The 19,982-nt window shown below is 40.7% G+C and overlaps 1 protein-coding gene across 2 annotated transcripts in view; it reads left to right on the forward strand.

The window, feature by feature from the left end:
* PEX5L (peroxisomal biogenesis factor 5 like) overlaps positions 1-5,159 on the forward strand; it is a 169,371-nt gene extending 164,212 nt beyond the window's left edge. For both annotated transcript variants that reach the window (XM_049629577.1, XM_049629579.1), the window contains one exon: positions 4,048-5,159. In XM_049629577.1, coding sequence (XP_049485534.1) covers positions 4,048-4,252 — 205 coding nt within the window. In that variant the 3' untranslated portion in view covers positions 4,253-5,159. The remainder of the gene's footprint in view (positions 1-4,047) is intronic.
* Positions 5,160-19,982: the final 14,823 nt, after the last annotated feature.

Raw genomic sequence — 19,982 nt, forward strand, 5'->3', positions numbered from 1 at the left:
AGCTCTGTGGGTCCTTTATCGTCATGCTAGATGTGGGAAATTTTTATCAGTACTAAATATTTTGGGGTTTTTTTCCCCCTGAAAAAAAGAAGACCACCAAGTGAGACATAAACCTTAAATGAATTCTGAAAATAAGTTTAACTCGAGGTGTAAGTGGATAGTTAGGAAATAATAACCCTCAATAGAGATGTGGCTGAGAAGAAGAGCCAAGAGCTGGTTCAGATACTTCCATACCCACCAGAGTCTTGGAACTTCTCCCTCAAGGGCTGCAGGTGTCTATGTACATAGCTATGACACTTGTTTGTCATCGCACATTTTCTTTTTTGTTTGTTTTTTAGAGAGAGGGAGAGAAAACGTGAGTGGGGAGAAGGGTAGGGGGAGAGAGAGAGAGAGACAGTCTTTTTTTTTTTTTTAACCTTTATTTATTTTTGAGACAGAGAGAGAGCATGAACGGGGGAGGGTCAGAGAGAGGGAGACACAGAATCTGAAACAGGCTCTGGGACAGCTCAGAGCCCAACGCGGGGCTTGAACCCACGGACCGCAAGATCATGACCTGAGCCGAAGTCGGCCGCCCAACCAACTGAGCCACCCAGGCGCCCCGAGAGAGAGACAGTCTTAAGCAGGCTTCATGCTCAGCGCAGAGCCTGACATGGGGCTCAATCCCATGACCCTGGGATCATGACCTGAGCTGAAATCAAAAGAGTCAGATGCTCAACTGACTGAGCCATCCAGGCACTCCTGTGATTGCACATGTTCTATAAAGAGTCAAAGCAAGTCCCCAGTACTTTATACAATTGAAATAAGGAAAGGAAATTGTTGGCGTGAAATGTGTAGCTCAAAATGCTACCCCTCTGTCAGTAGGAGCTCCAAAGGATCTTAAAATTTTCAAGAGTGAGGACTCTTTTTAATGAAAACATAAATCACATCCCCTTTCATGTTAATGTTTTTAGTATTAATATAATGAGGGAAAGATATTATAAAATGAGGAATGCTTTTAAATGAATGCACTTTATTAATCAAGACATACATGAACAGCTTATTCATATATATGTGTGTGTGCAAACCATTTAAAAACTATTCATACATATACATGTACAATCTTCTAAATCCCCCAGAAGGACTCTGTGTTCCCAAGTTGGAGAACAGATTTAGACTATCTTCATGGGGACCGCTTCACATTGCCTGGCAAAGTTAGCATTTAGACTATTCTGGTACTCTCCCTGTCCCTCAGAGACCACTGCCACACATGGGGCAGCTAGGAACAGCCTGTGCATGAGGAGATTCCGGGGTCTTTCTCCCCCAGAGCTCTTACGAGCCTAGGATGATGAGAGGAAATGGAATTCTTGTCATTTGAGCTGCCATCCTGGAACAAGGAAGCCAGAAAGGGCCTCCAAAGTAAACCCCACATGTGCATCTGTTTATAAACCCTCCTCTCTTGCTTGATTACTAAACATCCAAAAGAGAAGATGATTAGAATCCCAATCCCTTCCATTAGCCAGGTTGCCAAATACAGTGGAACCATTTCCCAGTTGCCATTTATTTCCAGGCAGTCTAACAATACAGATGAACCAATGTCTAGATCATGTTCATTGGAATCAGAAGTCCAGCCTCACTTCAAAGCTTCTTACCAGATGCTTAATAATGACCTTGTGGGATTAAGTGGGATCAAATGTGTGAAAAGCTTTTAAGAAGAGTAAAGCAGATACAAATTAAAGCAGTGTCATCATTCTTAGCAAAGACCAGTTTGTCTGATACAGAATACATGCTTCTGGGGACAGAGGTCCTGAGAGTGCAGACAGAAAGCACACCGGGTACATGAGCAAGAGAGCAGCTGTGGACAGAAAGAGCTGGAAGGTTCACAGACTTGGTGTTCTCAGGACTCCTTTGCACTTTTAACAATTATCAGGCACCTCCAAGGGCTTTTAGGTGGGTTGTATCCACCAATATTTACCATATTAGAAGTTAAACTGAGAAAGTTTATAAGATTCATTTAAAAATAATAATTAACTACATGTTAACATAAATTAGACATTTTATGAAAAATAATTATTCCCCAAAACAAAAAAATGTTTAGCGAGAAGAGTGGCATTCTTTTATCATTTTTGCAACTTTTAAAAATATCTTGCTTAGGGGCGCCTGGGTGGCTCAGTCAGTTAAGGACCAACTTTGGTTCAGGTCATGATCTCATGGTTCATGGGTTCAAGCCCTGTGTCAGTCTCTGGGCTGACAGCTCAGAGCCTGGAGCCTGCTTCAGATTCTGTGTCTCCCTCTCTCTCTGCCCCTTTCCTGCTCGTGCTCTGTGTCTATCTCAAAAATAAATAAAAACTTTTTTTAATATCTTACTTAATAGAAGACAGATTCTCATATCTGTCTCCACATCCAATCTATTGGGATTTTACATATTGTGTAATCACTGTACAATTCCATTGTACATTCGTGAGAAAATGAGAATAAGGTAAAATAACATCTCGGAATTGTAAAAATAATTTTGACCTCACTGATCCTAGAGTTCCCCGGACCACACTTGGAGAACTAGTGATCTGATTTAATAAAAGATTTCACATAAATTGATCCAACTGTACCTCACACAAGATTTTAAAATGACTTCTTGGGGCACCTGGGTGGCTCAGTCAGTTGAGCGTCTGACTTTGGCTCAAGTCATGATCTCACAGTTTGTGAGTTCAAGCCCTGCAAGGGGCTCACTGCTCAGCGCAGAGCCTGCTTCAGATCCTCTGTCCCTCTCTGTCTCTCTCTCTTTCTCTCAAATAAATAAATAAATAAATTTTAAAATGACTTCCCATAGAACAGAACAGAGAGACAACTAACAAGGGCTTCAACTACATGTGGCCGTGGGAAGGACCAAGTGGGGAAAAGACATTAGAGAGTGGATTCCACGTGGCTCAGTGAGATGCTGGGGCAAGGGCAAGAATAGTTGAAGATGGCATTAGGTTTTGGTGCTGGTTGGATGGTGATGCCATGAACAGAAATCAGGAGAACCAGTTGTAGGTTTCCCCCACCCCCATCCCATTTTCCATATTCTAAAATGAAGCACTTTTTTTTTAATTTTTTTAATGTTTATTTATTTTTGAGAGACAGAGCACAAGCAGGGGAGGGGCAGAAAGAGGGAGACACAGAATCCAAAGCAGGCTTCAGGCTCTGAGCTGTCAGCACAGAGCCCGACACGGGACTCGAACTCACAAACCACGAGATGATGACCTGAGCTGAAGTCGGACGCTTAACCGACTGAGCCACATAAGCGTCCCTAAATACCAGGTGTTAACAGAACTTCTAAGTGGAGATAACCAACAAATTATTAGAATCAGAGTCACAAAAGGGAAGAACTGGAATGAACTTATATCACCTAGACCATTTGGAGATGAAGAAAGTGAAGCCCTGATAGTAACTTGCTGACATCCCCAATCCCTTCTGGAACAGGGTGGGGTATTAATAAATGCATATGTTTAAAAGGAAAAAAAATAAATGAATAAAATGAGTTCTATTATCCCTATTATACAGTTGGGGAAATGGAGGCTTAGAAAGATAATAAATTTGCCTAAGGCTAAATGCTTAGGATTCCAACCCAGATGTTCCGAGAGCAAATCAATTCAGCCCCAGCCGCCTACCATATTACTATCACTAATAGGAATAGTTAAGCCACTTTGTTTCTGAGTAGGGCCAGATGCTTCCTCTTCAACCCTAGTTGTATAATTCACATTTGCAAATGGATTCTGTCTTTAAATTACCCCTGAGGTAGGGGGAAAAGGAATGCATTAATGAGTTAGCAATGGTTTTGCTATTACTCTTTCTGTCTCACATGACATTCTTAAAATAAAATTCCCTTTTTCTTTCTGGTTTTGCTATACTGAACAATGATTTTTCACAAAAGAATAATGAGACAACCAGAAGGTTGTTTCTCTGATGATCTAAAACACCTCAGAGAGGTGATTTAGGGTTTTGAACTAAAAGAAGTTAATCCATTTTTGTTTTTTAAGTTGCTAACTCTGAAATTTGTTGCATTTTTAAATGTCTGTTTTTCTACCCTCTTAGAGAAGCGGTCAGCAATTTTCTCACTGCCCTCAGTTTGCAAAGAAAAAGCAGGAATCAACAGCAAGTTCCTCATCCTGCAATCTCTGGGAATATCTGGGCTGCCCTCAGAATCGCACTTTCTCTGATGGACCAACCAGAACTCTTCCAGGCGGCTAATCTCGGTGACCTGGATGTCCTCCTAAGAGCTTTCAACTTGGATCCTTGAAGGAAAAAAAAAAAAAAAAAAATTAAAAATGATAAATCCTTATCTGTGTAATTGTACTAAGAAATGCAAAACTATTTTATTATGAATTCCAAAAAGGATAAAACCAGATGTCCAAAAGGCCATGGTGATATGACACAAGGGAACTCCTACAGACGATGCCCAGTCTCTGTTCAGATTCAAAAGCACAAAATGTTGTACATAGAGTCAAGGTTGGGCTCAGAAGAATAACTGAGAGACACAAAGACAAACCAAGATAAAGTAACTGTGTGTGAATACTCTTCACAAGCTGCAAGCATATTCAAAACACGTCCTTTGGGGTTTTTGTCCTCACTTTTGCAGCTGATGACACACCTAAGGAACTTGCTCATAGGACACCTGGAGAAAGCACTGCCTCTGATCAGGGAATTCTGACTGTTTCTGAACTACCCCCTGCAATTCCCCCTTTTACAACATAGTTTGGGCCAAGGTGCATGCACATATATTAACCCTTGACTAAAGAGAGGCATTGCTTAGACCTGTTCCGATTTTAACTTTTACTGTAGCCCTTCGACTCCAGAGAGGGAGCTTTGCTGGCAAAAGCAGTTTTTGCACTAGAAATTTTTGCTGTTCCCAATCAAAACTTTTCTGGGACTGTATATACGCACTTTAATATCTTATTTATGCCTTGCTGGAGTTTTGTTCCGTTGCTCCAATTTTTAACTTAGGGGTGAAAGATTCAAGAACTCGGCCTTGTTAGATCAATGGACCAAATAAAAATTCCTGAAAATAGTTTTTCATAGTGTAGAGTTTTGAAGGAGTTTTTCTCAAAGCAGATAGGACACAGGGTGTAAATATGTCAAACACAGATCTTATTCACATGCTTTCTGGGACCGTATGAACTTAAGCAAGAGACATTGTACTGTCCCTTCATGCATTCTCTGCAGGGAGGAATTTGGATGATTATGGGATTTCTATAGAGTTAACATTAACTTGCTTAAATGTCATACTTTACTTGCTTTCTGACTGCCCTGCACACCAATATTCCTTTTAAACTGTTAATATTTTAAATAGTATTTCGTAAGAGTGATACATTTTTTCCTAAAAATTAAGTGTTTTCTTAGTTCCATAATAATCTGCATTGCTCTCCCTTCTGCATTCTAATTGATAGAAGATCAATATTTTCTAGCTGAATCTCACTGAATGTCAGTGGTTTAATATGAAAGATGCATGCTCCTTTGGCTCTCATTTGGAACATTTATCAAGTATCAGGAACCTTCTGTCGGTAGTGGTGTTTTATTTCATTGATTACATTCTACTCACTTCTACAGGGTGTGTTGTGCCCTGTTGGGGCTTGGTGATTATTTGGATTGACATCATTTTTTAAAGAGTTAGAAAAATTGTTTGCAAAACGCTAACCAAAACATAAGATCGCCAGTGTCCAATTCTAGCAAGTTGTTCTAATAAGTGGTCCCATTCTTCTTTATTGTTTCTCCTTCCTTTCTTCCTTCCTTCCTTCCTCCAGAATCTTCCCCAAAGCAATCTGATCCCAACTTTTTCTTCGTGTTCTTTGGTTAATAGTAGCTGGTTACTCTCATGATTATAGTTACCAAGCAAACAGCATTTGAGTCAAGACAGTTTAATTGACTGGAGAGTTAGCTTCTCCTGGTGAGGGCGGTAGAGGAGGGGAGCGGGGTGTGCAGGTAGAAATCCTCTCCTCTATTACCTTGGAAGTTCCTCAGGTAGGAAGGGGCCTCAAGGAAACAGGAAACCACAAATCCTTGAAGTTCACGTGTGTTATAACGACAGAGAGTTTATAAAGACGAAGAGTTTATAAGGTTTATAAGGACAAAGAGTGGAGAGCCCTGTGGTGTGCCGGGCTTTCATCTTCACTGTCGAAGCTCACTTGGGCAAAGGTGATGCCCCCAGCTGGACAGCAGGAGGCAGAGGCATTAAGGCATTCACCATTGGGCAGTAGTGACAACCCAGTCTTTGCCTACTTCCTTCCAGTCTCAGCAGCAAATAAAGCTCAACAATATTTTCAAGAATATTCTTTATAATTTTAGAATCCTAGAATTCAGTCTAGAAAGGACTCTCGGGGCCAGAGTCCAAGTTCATGGCAGCTGCCTGCTTGAATATCCCTGAGAGAAGAACATCCATTCCATGCATGTCGCTCCCGCCAATTCCCGTGCGTTCACTGGCTGGCTAGCTGATTTGCATCCATCGTAGTCCATTAGGAGCCTCTGAACACAGGATTCAAAGCCAACTTTGCAGGTTTCTGTTTATGATGCCACTCTATACTTTCAACAGTAACCGAATTTGCAGTAATAACAATAGGCTGTTTTCTTAGATTTGTTGGCCCTACATGCATGACATCAGTTAATAGTTTAAAGCCTGACAGTAGGGTAAATGCAGGATACTTTGATTTAATTTGATTGTTGCTAAGTGGTGACAAATTTTGCAGCCCAAGTTTGATTTTGCTGTCAGAATACCAAGTGAATTCAGAGGAGAGTAGACAGTTTTCCATTCCCATCATACTTGGATAATTTCAGTAGCACTTTCTTCAATATATCTAGTGTCCATCAGAACCAAGATTTTCATAGTCTGTTGCCTATCAGGAAGTGCAGAATTATTGCCCAAGATATTTTTCAATAGTATTTTTAAACAAAATTAAGTAAAAACAGTTACTAAAAAATAAGTGAAAGTTTATAGAAATCAGAGCACCACCAAAAATTAGTAAGATTTTAGAATGATCTTTATTGTATGCATTTTTCAAGTATATACACATTTTTTTAAGACAGAACTGGTTTTGGTATCTTACCCTGGTGGTATGAAATTGTCATTTATTCTTTCCATTTCAAAAGGCAGGGTGTCCTTGGTTCCTGTCTAAGGCACCCTGGGAAGGCTTTGAGTTCCTTTTTTCTGAGAGTCTTACTAAGTAAGCCTAAGATCTCTTAGAGGATGGTACTGGTTTTCTAGAATGGCCCTTCAGTTGCATGGATGTAACTTTTAAGAACTTATTTTCACTGGCAGATTGGATGAGAATGCAGAGAAATCCAGTGATCACTGCTGAATTTCAAGATATGTTACACCTATGTCTAGTGGGCTATTTCTACGTGCTGTTGTACCTTGACAGTGGGGATGAGGCTTCCTCTTAAGGTCATTCCCCATGACACCTAAAGAAAGGCAGATATTGTCCATCAGGAAGCTTTTAGCAGACAGCTATGAGCTGTGCTTTCTCAGCCAATCTGTATTTGAGCTAGAATGGCAAAGTAGAGACACTTCACTGGGCTAGAATGTGCAGGACATACTCACCTTCAGAGTTGGATGCCACTCTTCTCCTTTTCTTTAAAGGGAACTATTATGTTGTATCTTGGGTCCATGTCTAGATACTCATACTAGGTAAGTCTTTCTAGTATATTCCTGCTATACAAGCAAGACTTGAACACAAGTATAGCTAGTCCCACATACAACAGGAGTTCCCAAAATCTCTTCCATACACTTCATCCATGAGCTCTTTGGGAATATAGAGAAAGCAAGATGGTCATTTTGTGTCCCTTCCTCATTTGCCCCTGAATCAGTTCCACAAGACTAGACTGCACTTTAAGTTAGTGGTTGCTATCGTTTTATACCTTGAAATGATTCTGAAAGGATTCTAGAAACAGGGTATTCTGAAGGTTTCATTTGTGTACCAAGTTTTTTGAGTCCTCATATTTTAGAAATTATTAAACATGCACACACATGATTTCAACTTTGTAAAATGATTTCAAATTCATTCCGTCTCTAGATTTTACTGCACAGTTTCCCTGTCATCTCAGTATTTATAGAACTGGTTGAAATTAAACTGTTTTGAACTAAGAAGTAGATAGATAGATATATATTTTTTTAAAGAGTGTTCATAGATGAACTCTGGCATAAGGTTTGTAAAAAGGCAATTTTTAAAAAATAAAACGTATAACCTCAGGTAAAAAATAACGCATGCATTAGTACTTGCAAATCTGCCTACTCAAATATTAACCAAAGCATGCAAGATAACTGTACTGAATGTAAATTTACCCAGTGCATGGTTAAATCTCATAGGGTAGCCTATTTTTCCTTGCTTCTGAGCAAGGAAACATTTTCATGAACTTTGCGTTATAGTTTTACTATTTGCTTTTAATATCTTCTTGTCAAGACTGTTTTCCTGCTATCACACTACACTGAACTTTACAGATATTCACACATCTGGCTTATGCAGTGTTGCAGCCAGTGCCAAATGAATCTACTGAGGAATCCAGGTACTTAGACATCTAAACAAGTTTTAAACCAGTTGAGGCACAACAGATCCAAAACTCAAACAAAATCCGTGTGTCTGAACACTACTAAATGCAATTGTGTTGATTGCCTCCACAGAGTTTTGGGTTCAAAATTCTGAATCGTGCATTTCAAATATTTTCTAAAATTTAGGAGTAAATTAGAAATACTGACCTTCTAAATAAGGTGGGAAGGTTGGGGTAATGTCAGGCACATGAAAACCACCATAAGGCAAAGTGGATGTGACGGCTTAATTTGCACAAATGTTACATAGTGAGTGTGTGGGTGTCACACCATTGTCCTCAACATGGCCCTATTTATATGATAAGTGAGTGAGCTACGTGGCCACATCCCTTAAGAAACTGGACTTGGTCTGTATGTCTAAAAACACTGAAAGTCAGAGATAATGAGGTGATTTCATGGTCACTCAGAATGAACTTGGAAGTCCTCTCACTGCCTTTTTCTGTAACCCCTGCTTCATGAAAAAATAAGGGCAAGGAGACCAGAAATGGAGGGAGCAAAGCTCACTAAAACAAAGTTGGGGGTGAGTCTTATGTTGCTAACAGCTTTGTCACCATCTCACACACCGCCAAACACACACATATAAGCTCAAAGACGGAAATCTTAAACTCCTAGCAAAGACTCATGTGTGGAGGCATTAAACAGTTAAAGAGGAGAAAAACCAGAAAATCAAAAGTGTGAAGTTTAACAACCTCTCACGTGGTATTTTGCCTTGAATAAAGTTTCCACTCCCTGTGACCTCTGCAGACTTACCAAAATAACACACTCTAGAAACCAGTGCCCCAATCTCAGAACTGTTGTCTCAGGACCTTCTCTACTAGAGAAAACTAACTTGCAGTGTTGCAGGGTGTGCATGCAAAACCCTGACAGGCTCTTCAGGACACTTTTAGAAACCCGCATTCGAAACACTATGAAGATGAAAAAACAGCAGGCAGTTCTTTGCTCAACAATAAAATGTGTGTCTTTTTTTTTCTTTGAATTTCTTGGAGAGGGGAAATGGATGGACAAAACAATAGTAAGGGATATACATACACACTCAGCTAGATAGTTTGGCATTTTCACTGAGATATGTAAAAAATTTGCCTAGATACCATAAAGAATGCGAGAAATGGTTCATGATTGAATATGTTGCCAGTAGTTAAAGGAAATAAAGCAAACCTAAATTTTTACCAATGTCCCCCCATATCACTTGACTCAAACCCTCTTCAACTTTCATTGCCCAAATTTGTTTACATTAGTTGAAAAAAAACCTGATTAATTTAATAAACTTTTTACAAACTATAACAGGCATTTATTAACTATTTAGAAAAGACGTTTCTATATATTTTGTATATCTACAAATATTGCATATCTAGTCTAATCTAAAAATATTAAGACAAATGGCAAATTCTTCTGTGATGCTTCTCTATGCTCAATAATGTTTAAAATCTTGGGATTTCATTTTTAAGCTGAAATAGATAACAAAAAATTTAACTTTAAATGTTTACATTGAGTTTTTAAGTTAAAACCAACCCAAATTAAGTGACCTATAGTAAATTAATGGCAATGGGGTGAGGGTGTAAAAGTTACGGGCATACTATGTGATAATGTATCTGTGTATTTAGTGAAATATTATGTATCATAGCACAACTCTGTTGGATAATAAGGCTTCATCTTAGTATTTCCCTGCATTGCTCTTTGAAATAAAACTACTACCATAAAAATAACCTGTCATATTGATGTGTTTAATTTACTCCTTTGGCTTATAATTTGCAAAGTACCAAGATTAAGGTAGTATTTTTGTACTATTATTGGAAGCATGCCTTCCCTTTTTCACATTACTAAATTGTATTTATATTTGTGCAATTTTAAACTATGTTTTCAAATAAACTTTGTCTGTGGCTTCAAGGTCTTTTGAGAAATCTTTCAAAATGGGATTTGGGGGTCAGAATTGCTTCAAATCATATATAATCCAATTTGTACTATTGATAAAAAAAGGTCTTTTATTGAATACCACCACATATGATGTTGCATGAGCTATCTGGAAATCAAGAATGCATTTTTACATATAAAACAAAACTTTAAAATCTTCTTCTTTTGTTAATTTTTTAAGAGTAAAATATTTAACCTGAAATTGGATTTTGTGATTTTTTTTTTTTAGAATAAAAATATTAAAATATATTTCAGTTTTAGGGTCTGTTTTTTTTTTTCTTTTCTTTCTTTTTTTAATCAGTCAATAAATATTTGAGGTTCTATTACGTGCACGTACTGTTCTAATTCAGGAGTGGTAAGTAAATCAAATCAAACTTGCCCTTGAAGAGCTTAGATTTCTGTGAGGGATCAACAAATACTTTAACACATAAGGATGTCATGCGCCAAAAACTGCTAGAAGGACAAGGCAAATGAGGTATTATGAGAGAAACTGGGGGCTCCTTTTTATCCATAGATGGTCAGGAAAGATTTCTCTTAGGTGACGTTTGGGCTGAGCTTTGAACACCAAGAAGCCCACCAAGTGGCACTGGGAACAGCTCTTTGAACTATTCTCAGCAGAGCCAACAGCTACCACAAGACACCAAAGCAGGAATGAGCTTGGCGTGTTCAAGGAGGAAGGAGCCCAGGATGGCGAGCGCTGTGAGCTGGGGAGACCTTAGGAGATGCCCTGGCAAAGCGGGAGATTGTTGGTGGCCTTCCTGGAGCACATAAAGGGTGGATTTGCCCTCAAGCAGAGAAGGGATGCCACCGAGACAGATGTTTCTGTTTCCAGAATGTTTACTAATGAAGTCCTTGAGTGGTCAGGTTGGTGATGCAGGAACAATAGGCTTGGATGAAGAGAGCTACACAGGCACACTGAGCCCCCCCTTCTCCCTCTTCACTAAGTCCTCTTGCTATAAGCCAACAACCTGGTGGAAGTTCATTTTCTCCTCTATCAAATCAGGCTGTACCTCCTTCTTTCCCACTTCACGGTTATTTTACCCAGCGGTGAATTGTGGCTCCTCTCCCGACCCCTTGCATAACTTAAACCTTTTATTATGTCTCTTAATCCTTTTTAAGCGTGAATTCTATTTCCTCAAACAGCTGCTTCACTCCATGTGTATACATGAAAGCAGCCCAAGGTTTGAAATGTTTTTCACATTCCTTTACAAGGCTCCTCACAGTAATGCCTTACCTATCCAGTACTTTAGGGCTCACAAGGACGTATGTATTTTTTTTCCTTACTTATACCTCATAATAAATAATGCTGCCTGAAAGGAGGTTAGAGGGGGAGTGAGCCAAAGCATAAGAGACTCTTAAAAGCTGAGAACAAACTGAGGGTTGATGGGGGGTGGGAGGGAAGGGAGGGTGGGTGATGGGTATTGAGGAGGGCACCTTTTGGGATGAGCACTGGGTGTTGTATGGAAACCAATTTGACAATCAACTTCATATATTGAAAAAAATAAAAAAATAAAAATAATGCTGCCTGGTTATCAACTTAATGAATCAGAACCTTGGAAACTGACAGTTAATTTTAGTATTTTGATCTATGGAATTAAGCCATTTGATTCTTAGGAGGCCCCCTGCTTGAGTTTGCTCACCTGAGTTTAGAAGGGTGGAGACCAAGCAGTGCAGCCTTCCCAGGCCAAGGTCTTTGAAAAGGAAAAAGAAAGGAAGCTAACACTGAAACCTGCCATGTGCCACATTCCTACACCATTATTTCTAACGCCATTTTAACCCTAATGCACACTCAGGTCCTCTGCTTCTCCCCTCCTAATAATACACACAGTCCATAATTAATATTATTGCAAATGATGAACATAATAGCAAAAACTGCGCCAGGTGGAAGAAAAACATCTTACTGATTAAGAACTGACTAAAGATCACATCTACTATTAAAAACTGCAAAAACTGGCCCAGGAAAAAGTAAGCTTGAGAGAAATCTTACCAAGACGATGGCTAAGAGTGCTTACAGGAAAACTGGCTACTGATTCAAAAAAATGACAAAAGAACAAAATCTTGACAAAATCTAGAGTGGCAAAATTTGACCTGGTAAAGGTGGACCCGCTGGAAATCATGGCCACAAAAGGGACTCTGCAATAGGAAAAGTTCTAATAGGGAAAATGCGATGAGGACCAAAAGCTGAAGACTCAGGCTGTCTTCACAAAATTTACAGAACTGAGGGTGCCCGGGTGGCTTAGTTGGTTAAACATCTGACTCTTGGTTTGAGCTCAGGTCATGATCTTGGGGTTTTGTGAGTTCAAGCCTTGCATTGGGTTCTGCACTGACTGTGCAAAGCCTGCCTGGGATTCTCTCGATCCCTCTCACTCTGCTGCTCCCCCACTCGTGTTGTCTCTCTCTCAAAATAACTTGAATTGATACCAATTAAACTAATTTCATTAAAATAGAAAGGAAAATATAAAAGCTTGGAGAGAGTTCAACTGGATAACTGTTTCACACCTCCCCTCGCCTCGAATCTCCAATCTCCCCCACCCATGGTCCCTCCAAGCTGAGGATCTCACTTCTTACTTCCCTGAGCAAATTAAAGCAGGCAGAACAGAATCCCCAGACTCTCAGTGCTCCCACTCCTCACAGCTGCATCTGGCGCTCTTATCTCTGCCTTCCTCCTGTCCCCAAAGACGGGCTTCCCAGCTGGTGCCTAAAGTCAGCTCCAACTGAGCACGAGATCCCGTCACCTCTTGCCTGCTCAAGGGCAGCAAACAGCAATTCTCACCTTTCTGTCCTACATCCTCAGTATTGGGCCTATTTGACCATCTTATTTCCCATATTTAAAAACAAAAACTTCTCTTGTTCCCAGCCCACGTCCTGTCAGCCACCATCTCTTCTTTGCTTCCCTTTGTGGCAAAATTCCCCAAAGAGTGGTTTGCATTCATCTTCTGCAAAAAGTTTAGAAGGGTGGAGACCAAGCAATGCACCCCTCCCCACCCCCCAAACTGTCCCCATGGAGATCACCCATGACCTCCAACTTGATCAATTGTGTAGTCAACTCATCTGACTTAACCTACCACAGTTACTTGACAGTTGGTATCTGTTGCCTCCACTTGGCTTCCACTTGCATGCACTGTTCTCTTGATTTTTGCCTACGTTGGTGTTCTCTCCTCTCAGAGTCTCCTTTGCTGGCTCATCTTCTCCTGGACTTCTTATATTGAGCCTTTGCTCAGTCCCCGGACCAGTTCCATTTCCTGTCTTCCTCCATTGATGATCATACCCAGTCCCTGGTTTAAATGCCATCTTTAGTTTTTTTTTACTTCAGTCCAGACTTTTCCCTCAAAATCCGGAGTTGTATATCCAGCTTCCCACTCAACATCAACCACGGAGATCTAACAGGCATTTCAAATTCAACACATCCCAAACTTGCGATCATCTTTTCCCATCAATACCCCCCAATCCCACCAAGCCTTCCCTATCTTTGTTGATTGCAACTACATTCTTTAGTTGCTCAGAGGAAGAACTTTGGGGTCTAGCTTGGCTACTCTCATTCCCTCACATGCCACGTCCGGCCCATCAGGAAATCCTACTGGCTTTACTTTCACATGTATTCAGAATCTATCCTTGCTACCTCTACTGTTACCATCCCATCTATGTGAGCCATCATCCTAGCTCACCTTGCTTACCACAGTAGCCTCTACTTCTATCCTTGCCTCCTATCAGCTAATTTAGAGAACTATCTTCCTGAAACTTTGGTCAGATCAGATCATTGCTCTACTTAAGAGCCTATAAGGACTCCCAATGGCACTCCAGAGTCAAGCCCTTCCAATGCCTCCTGGCTCAGGCAATCTGGCCCCTCTCCAACATCTTCCCCTACTCCTCTTCCCCTCATTCCCTTCTCTCAAATCACACTGGTCCCCTTACTGCTTCTCTGACATAATAGATTATGCTCCCACCCTGGAGCCTCTGCTCCCATGAGTCCCTCTGCCAAGCATATCTTCCCCCCCCCCCCCAAATATCCATTTAGATGACTCCTTCACCTCCTTCAAGTCTTGGTTCAAATCTCACCTCCAAAAAAATGCTTTCCCTGCGTACCATATTTAGTAGCAAAATCCACACCTCCCCCCATTCTGCTGTTCTTTTTTTCCATAGCACATAGTACCTTTTAACATATTATATAATTTACTTATTTCTTATGTTTAGCATCCGGCTCTCCCTGCTAGAAAATAGGGGCGCCTGGGTGGCGCAGTCGGTTAAGCGTCCGACTTCAGCCAGGTCACGATCTCGCGATCCGTGAGTTCGAGCCCCGCGTCAGGCTCTGGGCTGATGGCTCGGAGCCTGGAGCCTGTTTCCGATTCTGTGTCTCCCTCTCTCTCTGCTCCTCCCCCGTTCATGCTCTGTCTCTCTCTGTCCCAAAAATAAAAAAATAAAAAAAAAAAACGTTGAAAAAAAAAAAAGAAAATAAACTCAACAAGGACAAAGAGTCTGGTCTGCTTTGTTTACTGATATATTCTAAGAAAAGCAATGCCCAGCACATAGATATTCAGTATTTATTGAATGATGAACCATGTCATATACATTAACAAAATAAATTGGCTTAATGACATTATCTCCAGAAAAATACTTTGGGGGGAAAAAAGTCATCGATGTTGGTATAATTCTGATTCTTTACAAAAAAAAGATTTGCTAGACTGAAATAAAGGGTCAAAACCTCCACAGGGTCAAAGTGCTAGTTAAAATAGTGATGTAAAATAGCACAGTAAAAAAATACTGTGCCACCAGACTGTGAAATGTTCGACGTAACTTATCTCATGTATTATTAGGCCCCCTGCACAGATGACAAGACTGAGTTTCAGAAAGTCAAGTCTCTATGCCTCTACTCTTGCCATTCTATCTGCCCCCTACCTCACTGAAAGACTTTTCCTAGTAAATTTTTAAATAGGTTGCATGAGAATGAGAATAACTTACTGTTTCCTATTAAATTTCCTCACTACAAATGATTTGCCACTGACCACATTTGAAAAGTGGGACCTTAGATTCAAACAGTGCATACACACCATGGTAGACTCTCCCACTGGGCACAAGGGGACAGAGCAAAGTGAATGTAAGCAGCATCTGACTTGCAAACATTGTCCTAAAAACTTTATAATGTGTGAGTCATAAAAAAAATCCTCCATCCCAATCATTTCCTTCTCCTCTTCTCACCAAAACATTATGGCACAACACTGATGTTGGTCATTTTACTTGGATTTTTAAAAATGTACAGATTCTTTTAAATTTTTTAAATATTGAGGGGCACCGGGGTGGCTCAGTTGGTTGAGCATCAGACTTTGGCTCAGGTCATGATCTCACAGTTCGTGGGTTCAAGCCCCCCAACAGACTCTGTGCTGACAGCTCAGAGCCTGGAGCCTGCTTTGGATTCTGTGTTTCCCTCTCTCTCTGCCCCTCCCTGGTTCATGCTCTGTCTCTCAAAAATGAACAAACATTAAAAAGAGAAATTTTTTTAAGTATCGAATGGACATGTTTTAAGTAGTAATAAGCATACCCTATATGGTAGGCAAAACAATGCCTCCTCAAGAATTTCTATATCCTAATCCCCAAAACCTGTGAATGTGTTACCTTACATGGCAAAAAGGAACATTGCAGATGTGATTAATTTAAGGATCTGGAGATGGGAAGTTTATTCTGGACTATCTAGGTGGGCCCACTGTAATCATAAGGGTCCTTATAAGAGGGAGCAGGAGAGCCAGTCAGAGGCCATAGGACAATGGACACAGACACTAAGTGACGTCCATGTTGTTAGGAGGCCACAAGCCAAAGAATGAGAACAGAAGAGTTTCTAGAAGATGGAAAAGGCAAGGAATGGATTCTCACAGAGAGTTTCCCTGCCAACACCTAGATTTTAACCCTGTAAGACCCATTTTCATACTTCTCACCTAATAAATGTGCTCTCTTGAGCCACCAAGTTTATAATCCTTTGTTACAGCAACAATAGGAAATTCATACAACCTACAAACACGGTGCCATCGAAATGCTGAAATCCCTTGGTGCAACCAGTATTGAGCACGCTGGCACCTGCATTAGGGAAGCTACCAGCAAATTGAGAGCCACAGAACCACAACAGGGTCTCCACTGACTCCAGTATTGCACCTGACATCCATTCGAGAAAGACTAAAAGACTTCCCTGCCTCGGCCCCTCCCTCCTTTGCAGAAGAAACATCTTGCACCGTTGCTGATGTTCCACTATTGATGGGAATGAGGCGGCCTTGGTGCCCACACCAAGAAACCCCAAAGAGAAATAAAATCAGTCACTGTCTTGGGTTACCTGTTCTGTTGATGGATGAGAACCCGCCAAGGGCAGAATCAGTTTACTTGACATTTTGCAAAAGAAAAAAGAGCCATAAAGGAACCTCAGATTGTGAGAATAGCTTTTAATTTTAAAACAACTGAAGCAATAAATCATCCATCTCTCTTTCCATCATAGGCAATGCTCTCCCCAAACAGTTGAGATATTTTAACAGCAGCTGTGACTAGTGCAAAATAAAATAAATACAAACTCTTTCAGGAGTCAACCTCAAACCTGCTGGGCAGGTGGGCGCAGGCAGCAGGCTCAGCCTCTGCCCAGGCCGATAGGAGCGGCGAGATTTACACCATACATCATCACACCCAGCTCTGAACGGACCACACAATACCTGGGGAGGGGAAACCACAAGAGAATGTTGCCTAAGGTGAAGCAAATATGCCCAGCACCCTCATGTAGCCAGCATCCCTGGCACACGGAAGATGCTTGAAAAATAAGTGCAAAGTTAGCTTCTAAGCAAAGCTGAAGGAACGCGGTTTGGGGCTCATTTGCTTTAGTTTTGTTTTGGTTTTTTTTTTTTATTGGAGTCTTATACATACTGGTTTTTACATAGAAAGTCTTCTGCTGTCTGGAAGGCATTCTGTGCCTCACCGAGCTGACTCCAGCGAAAATATGTGTGTTGCTTCTGTCTATTGGGAGAATTACCTTCCACACGTGGCATCTCACTGCTGACTCCACACCATCTAGAACCTAGAGCAGCACCTGTCCAAGTGCAATGCCAGCCACATGTCTAATTTTAATTTTGGTAGCCATATTTAAAAAAAAAGAGAGAAAAAGGAATAAGTGAAATTTTAGTAACAGCTTATTTATCTAAAATATTGTCATGTTAGCATGTAACCAATATAAAATACTGATGAAATATTTGACGTTCCCTTCTTTTTGGTACCAAGCCTTCAAAATCTGGTGTATGTTTTACATGAACAGCACAATCTCGATTTGGACAAGCCAAATTTCAAGAGGTCACTAGCTACATGTGGCTACTGACTCTTACACCCAGTAGCACAGATCCAGCACATTTTAATACAAACTCTTTCAAGATGATTTACGGTGTAGGGAATCTTCATGGCACTGGGTAGGTGATCTTATACACCAACGTAAGAGTACAAAATCTTGCTCTGTAACCTAGGATTTCTGACCGAGGCAAAGGGTGAAATCACATTCCATCTAATCCCATCCCCTGCTCCTGCTCAGCACCTGCCATCTCCTCAACAGACTACAGAGATACTGTAATTTAGCAACAGTGATGCTCACAAGAGGAAGAGACATCCTTTCTGTGACAGACAACTTTCTCAGTACTTACTTGGGGATCATAGCTATGACTGAATTAGAGTAAGAAAATCGTCTACACACGTTACAGATTTATTTGCTGAAAGTGGTGCCGAGCCTTTTCATCGCAGGAGGTGTTTTAAACAGACTTTTTCATTTTGGAAGGGGATGGGAACAAGGTATCTTGTGGACTAAGAAGTGGCAAGTTTCAAGAATGGGAGACAAAGAGGATAATTACCAAAGGAAGTGGGAAGAGAAGTTGGGGTGGGGACACTAAAATGATGCAGATTATAAACTGGGGAGTACGACCTATAACAAACCAACAAGTTACATCTAACCTCTGTGTGCTCCCTCATCCCACATGTCTAACCCCCATAGTAACTATAGGAAAATAAAAATAGAATTGAATGTTAGGGCAGGAGGGGACTTCTGAGCTGATCCAGCCTACCGCACTCATTGTAAAGAAAAAGGCCCAGAGAGGTAAAAGGCCCACGGCACCTGGAGTGGCGTCGGGCCATGAACCCGGGTACGCACACTGGACACTGCAGGTCATGGGAAAGAATGATGTTGGGAGTCACAGGCTCAAGCTACTTGTGCCGGGCTTCCTGTAGCCCAAAGTGAGTGTGGGGGAACAGCAGGCACATTCTCTTATAGTTGGAAGAAAACAGCCGTGTCAATTCAAAATACCGAAGCAATGTTGATGTAAATGGCATTAAAACATGATTCTTCCAGTAGTCCTTTCTGCATGCTTTTTTCCCTTAAAAAAAAAATCCCCCAATCTGAACCAAAACTGGATTTCTGATCAGTTATATGGGCATTCAGATCAATTGACAAAATAAAAACTTTGATACATTTTCCAAAGACACGTTCATTGGGATTTTACACAAATGGATATCAAAAGATATTTACAGGAAAAAAAAAGGTGCACTCTTTCACACGTACACCCACACACGGTGAGAATTTCACAATTACACCACCACGCCTCACACAGAGGACTCCTAACAGGCTGATAATCTGACAAAATCCACACATTATTCCAGTTTTCAGTCACAAATAATCTCGTCAACATACATGGTAAAATTAAGGAGTATGTTCCAGACTTTTATTCCAGGGAAATCTGCCTCGTATATATTAAGGTATACATATAAACACACTTTTAAAAGCAAGAAAGAAACACATTATTTGCTCCAGTTTTTCCCCAACTCTCAATCTGAAATAAAGAATAGCACATATACAAAACTTTGCCTTGTAGAAATAGCCCTTTGTTTTGTGAGGCAGGAAAAAAAGGCAGCCATAGTAATATTCTCTTACAATATGTTTAGGCATCAAAAGGGCTAAGTTTATTTTTCTACTTGAAGAAATTAAATAATGGATAGCCTATAATCTTGTTCTGATTTTACACCATTTTGCAAAGTTTTATTACAAAATTTTTATTTTGTTCAAAATACACATGCTATCTTTGTTCACATTTCAATCCAAACCCCCAGTTATCCCCCGACCCCCGAAGAAGGCCTTCACTTTGTAAGAGCATTGAAAACGAGTCATTTTTCATGTGTGTTTGGAGTCAGTATTCTAGGACACTCAGCCAAGGAGACTGGATTTTGTAAGGCTGCTTTGTGTGGGAATTTCTACAGGAGCCAGGGACTCATGTGACAGAGTGCGGCTGCTTTAGGATCTCCAAAACAACACTAAAAGGCGGCACTGGTGGGCACAACCGAGTAGAGTTACTGCACCATAAGCGCCCTCCTCATGCCAATTGCATTTGTTCCCAAATTGAAGAAAACATCAGACGAGAGAAGGAGGGAGCACACTCTACTGGGACCCACACGGCATACCACCTGCTCTCTCTTTCCAGCTGTGCTTTGAGGATAGATACATGAGGTTTGATATGGTGACCCTTGAAAGAGTAGCAGG

Source organism: Panthera uncia, chromosome C2 (assembly GCF_023721935.1).
Source record: "Panthera uncia isolate 11264 chromosome C2, Puncia_PCG_1.0, whole genome shotgun sequence".
Lineage (NCBI taxonomy): Eukaryota > Metazoa > Chordata > Mammalia > Carnivora > Felidae > Panthera > Panthera uncia.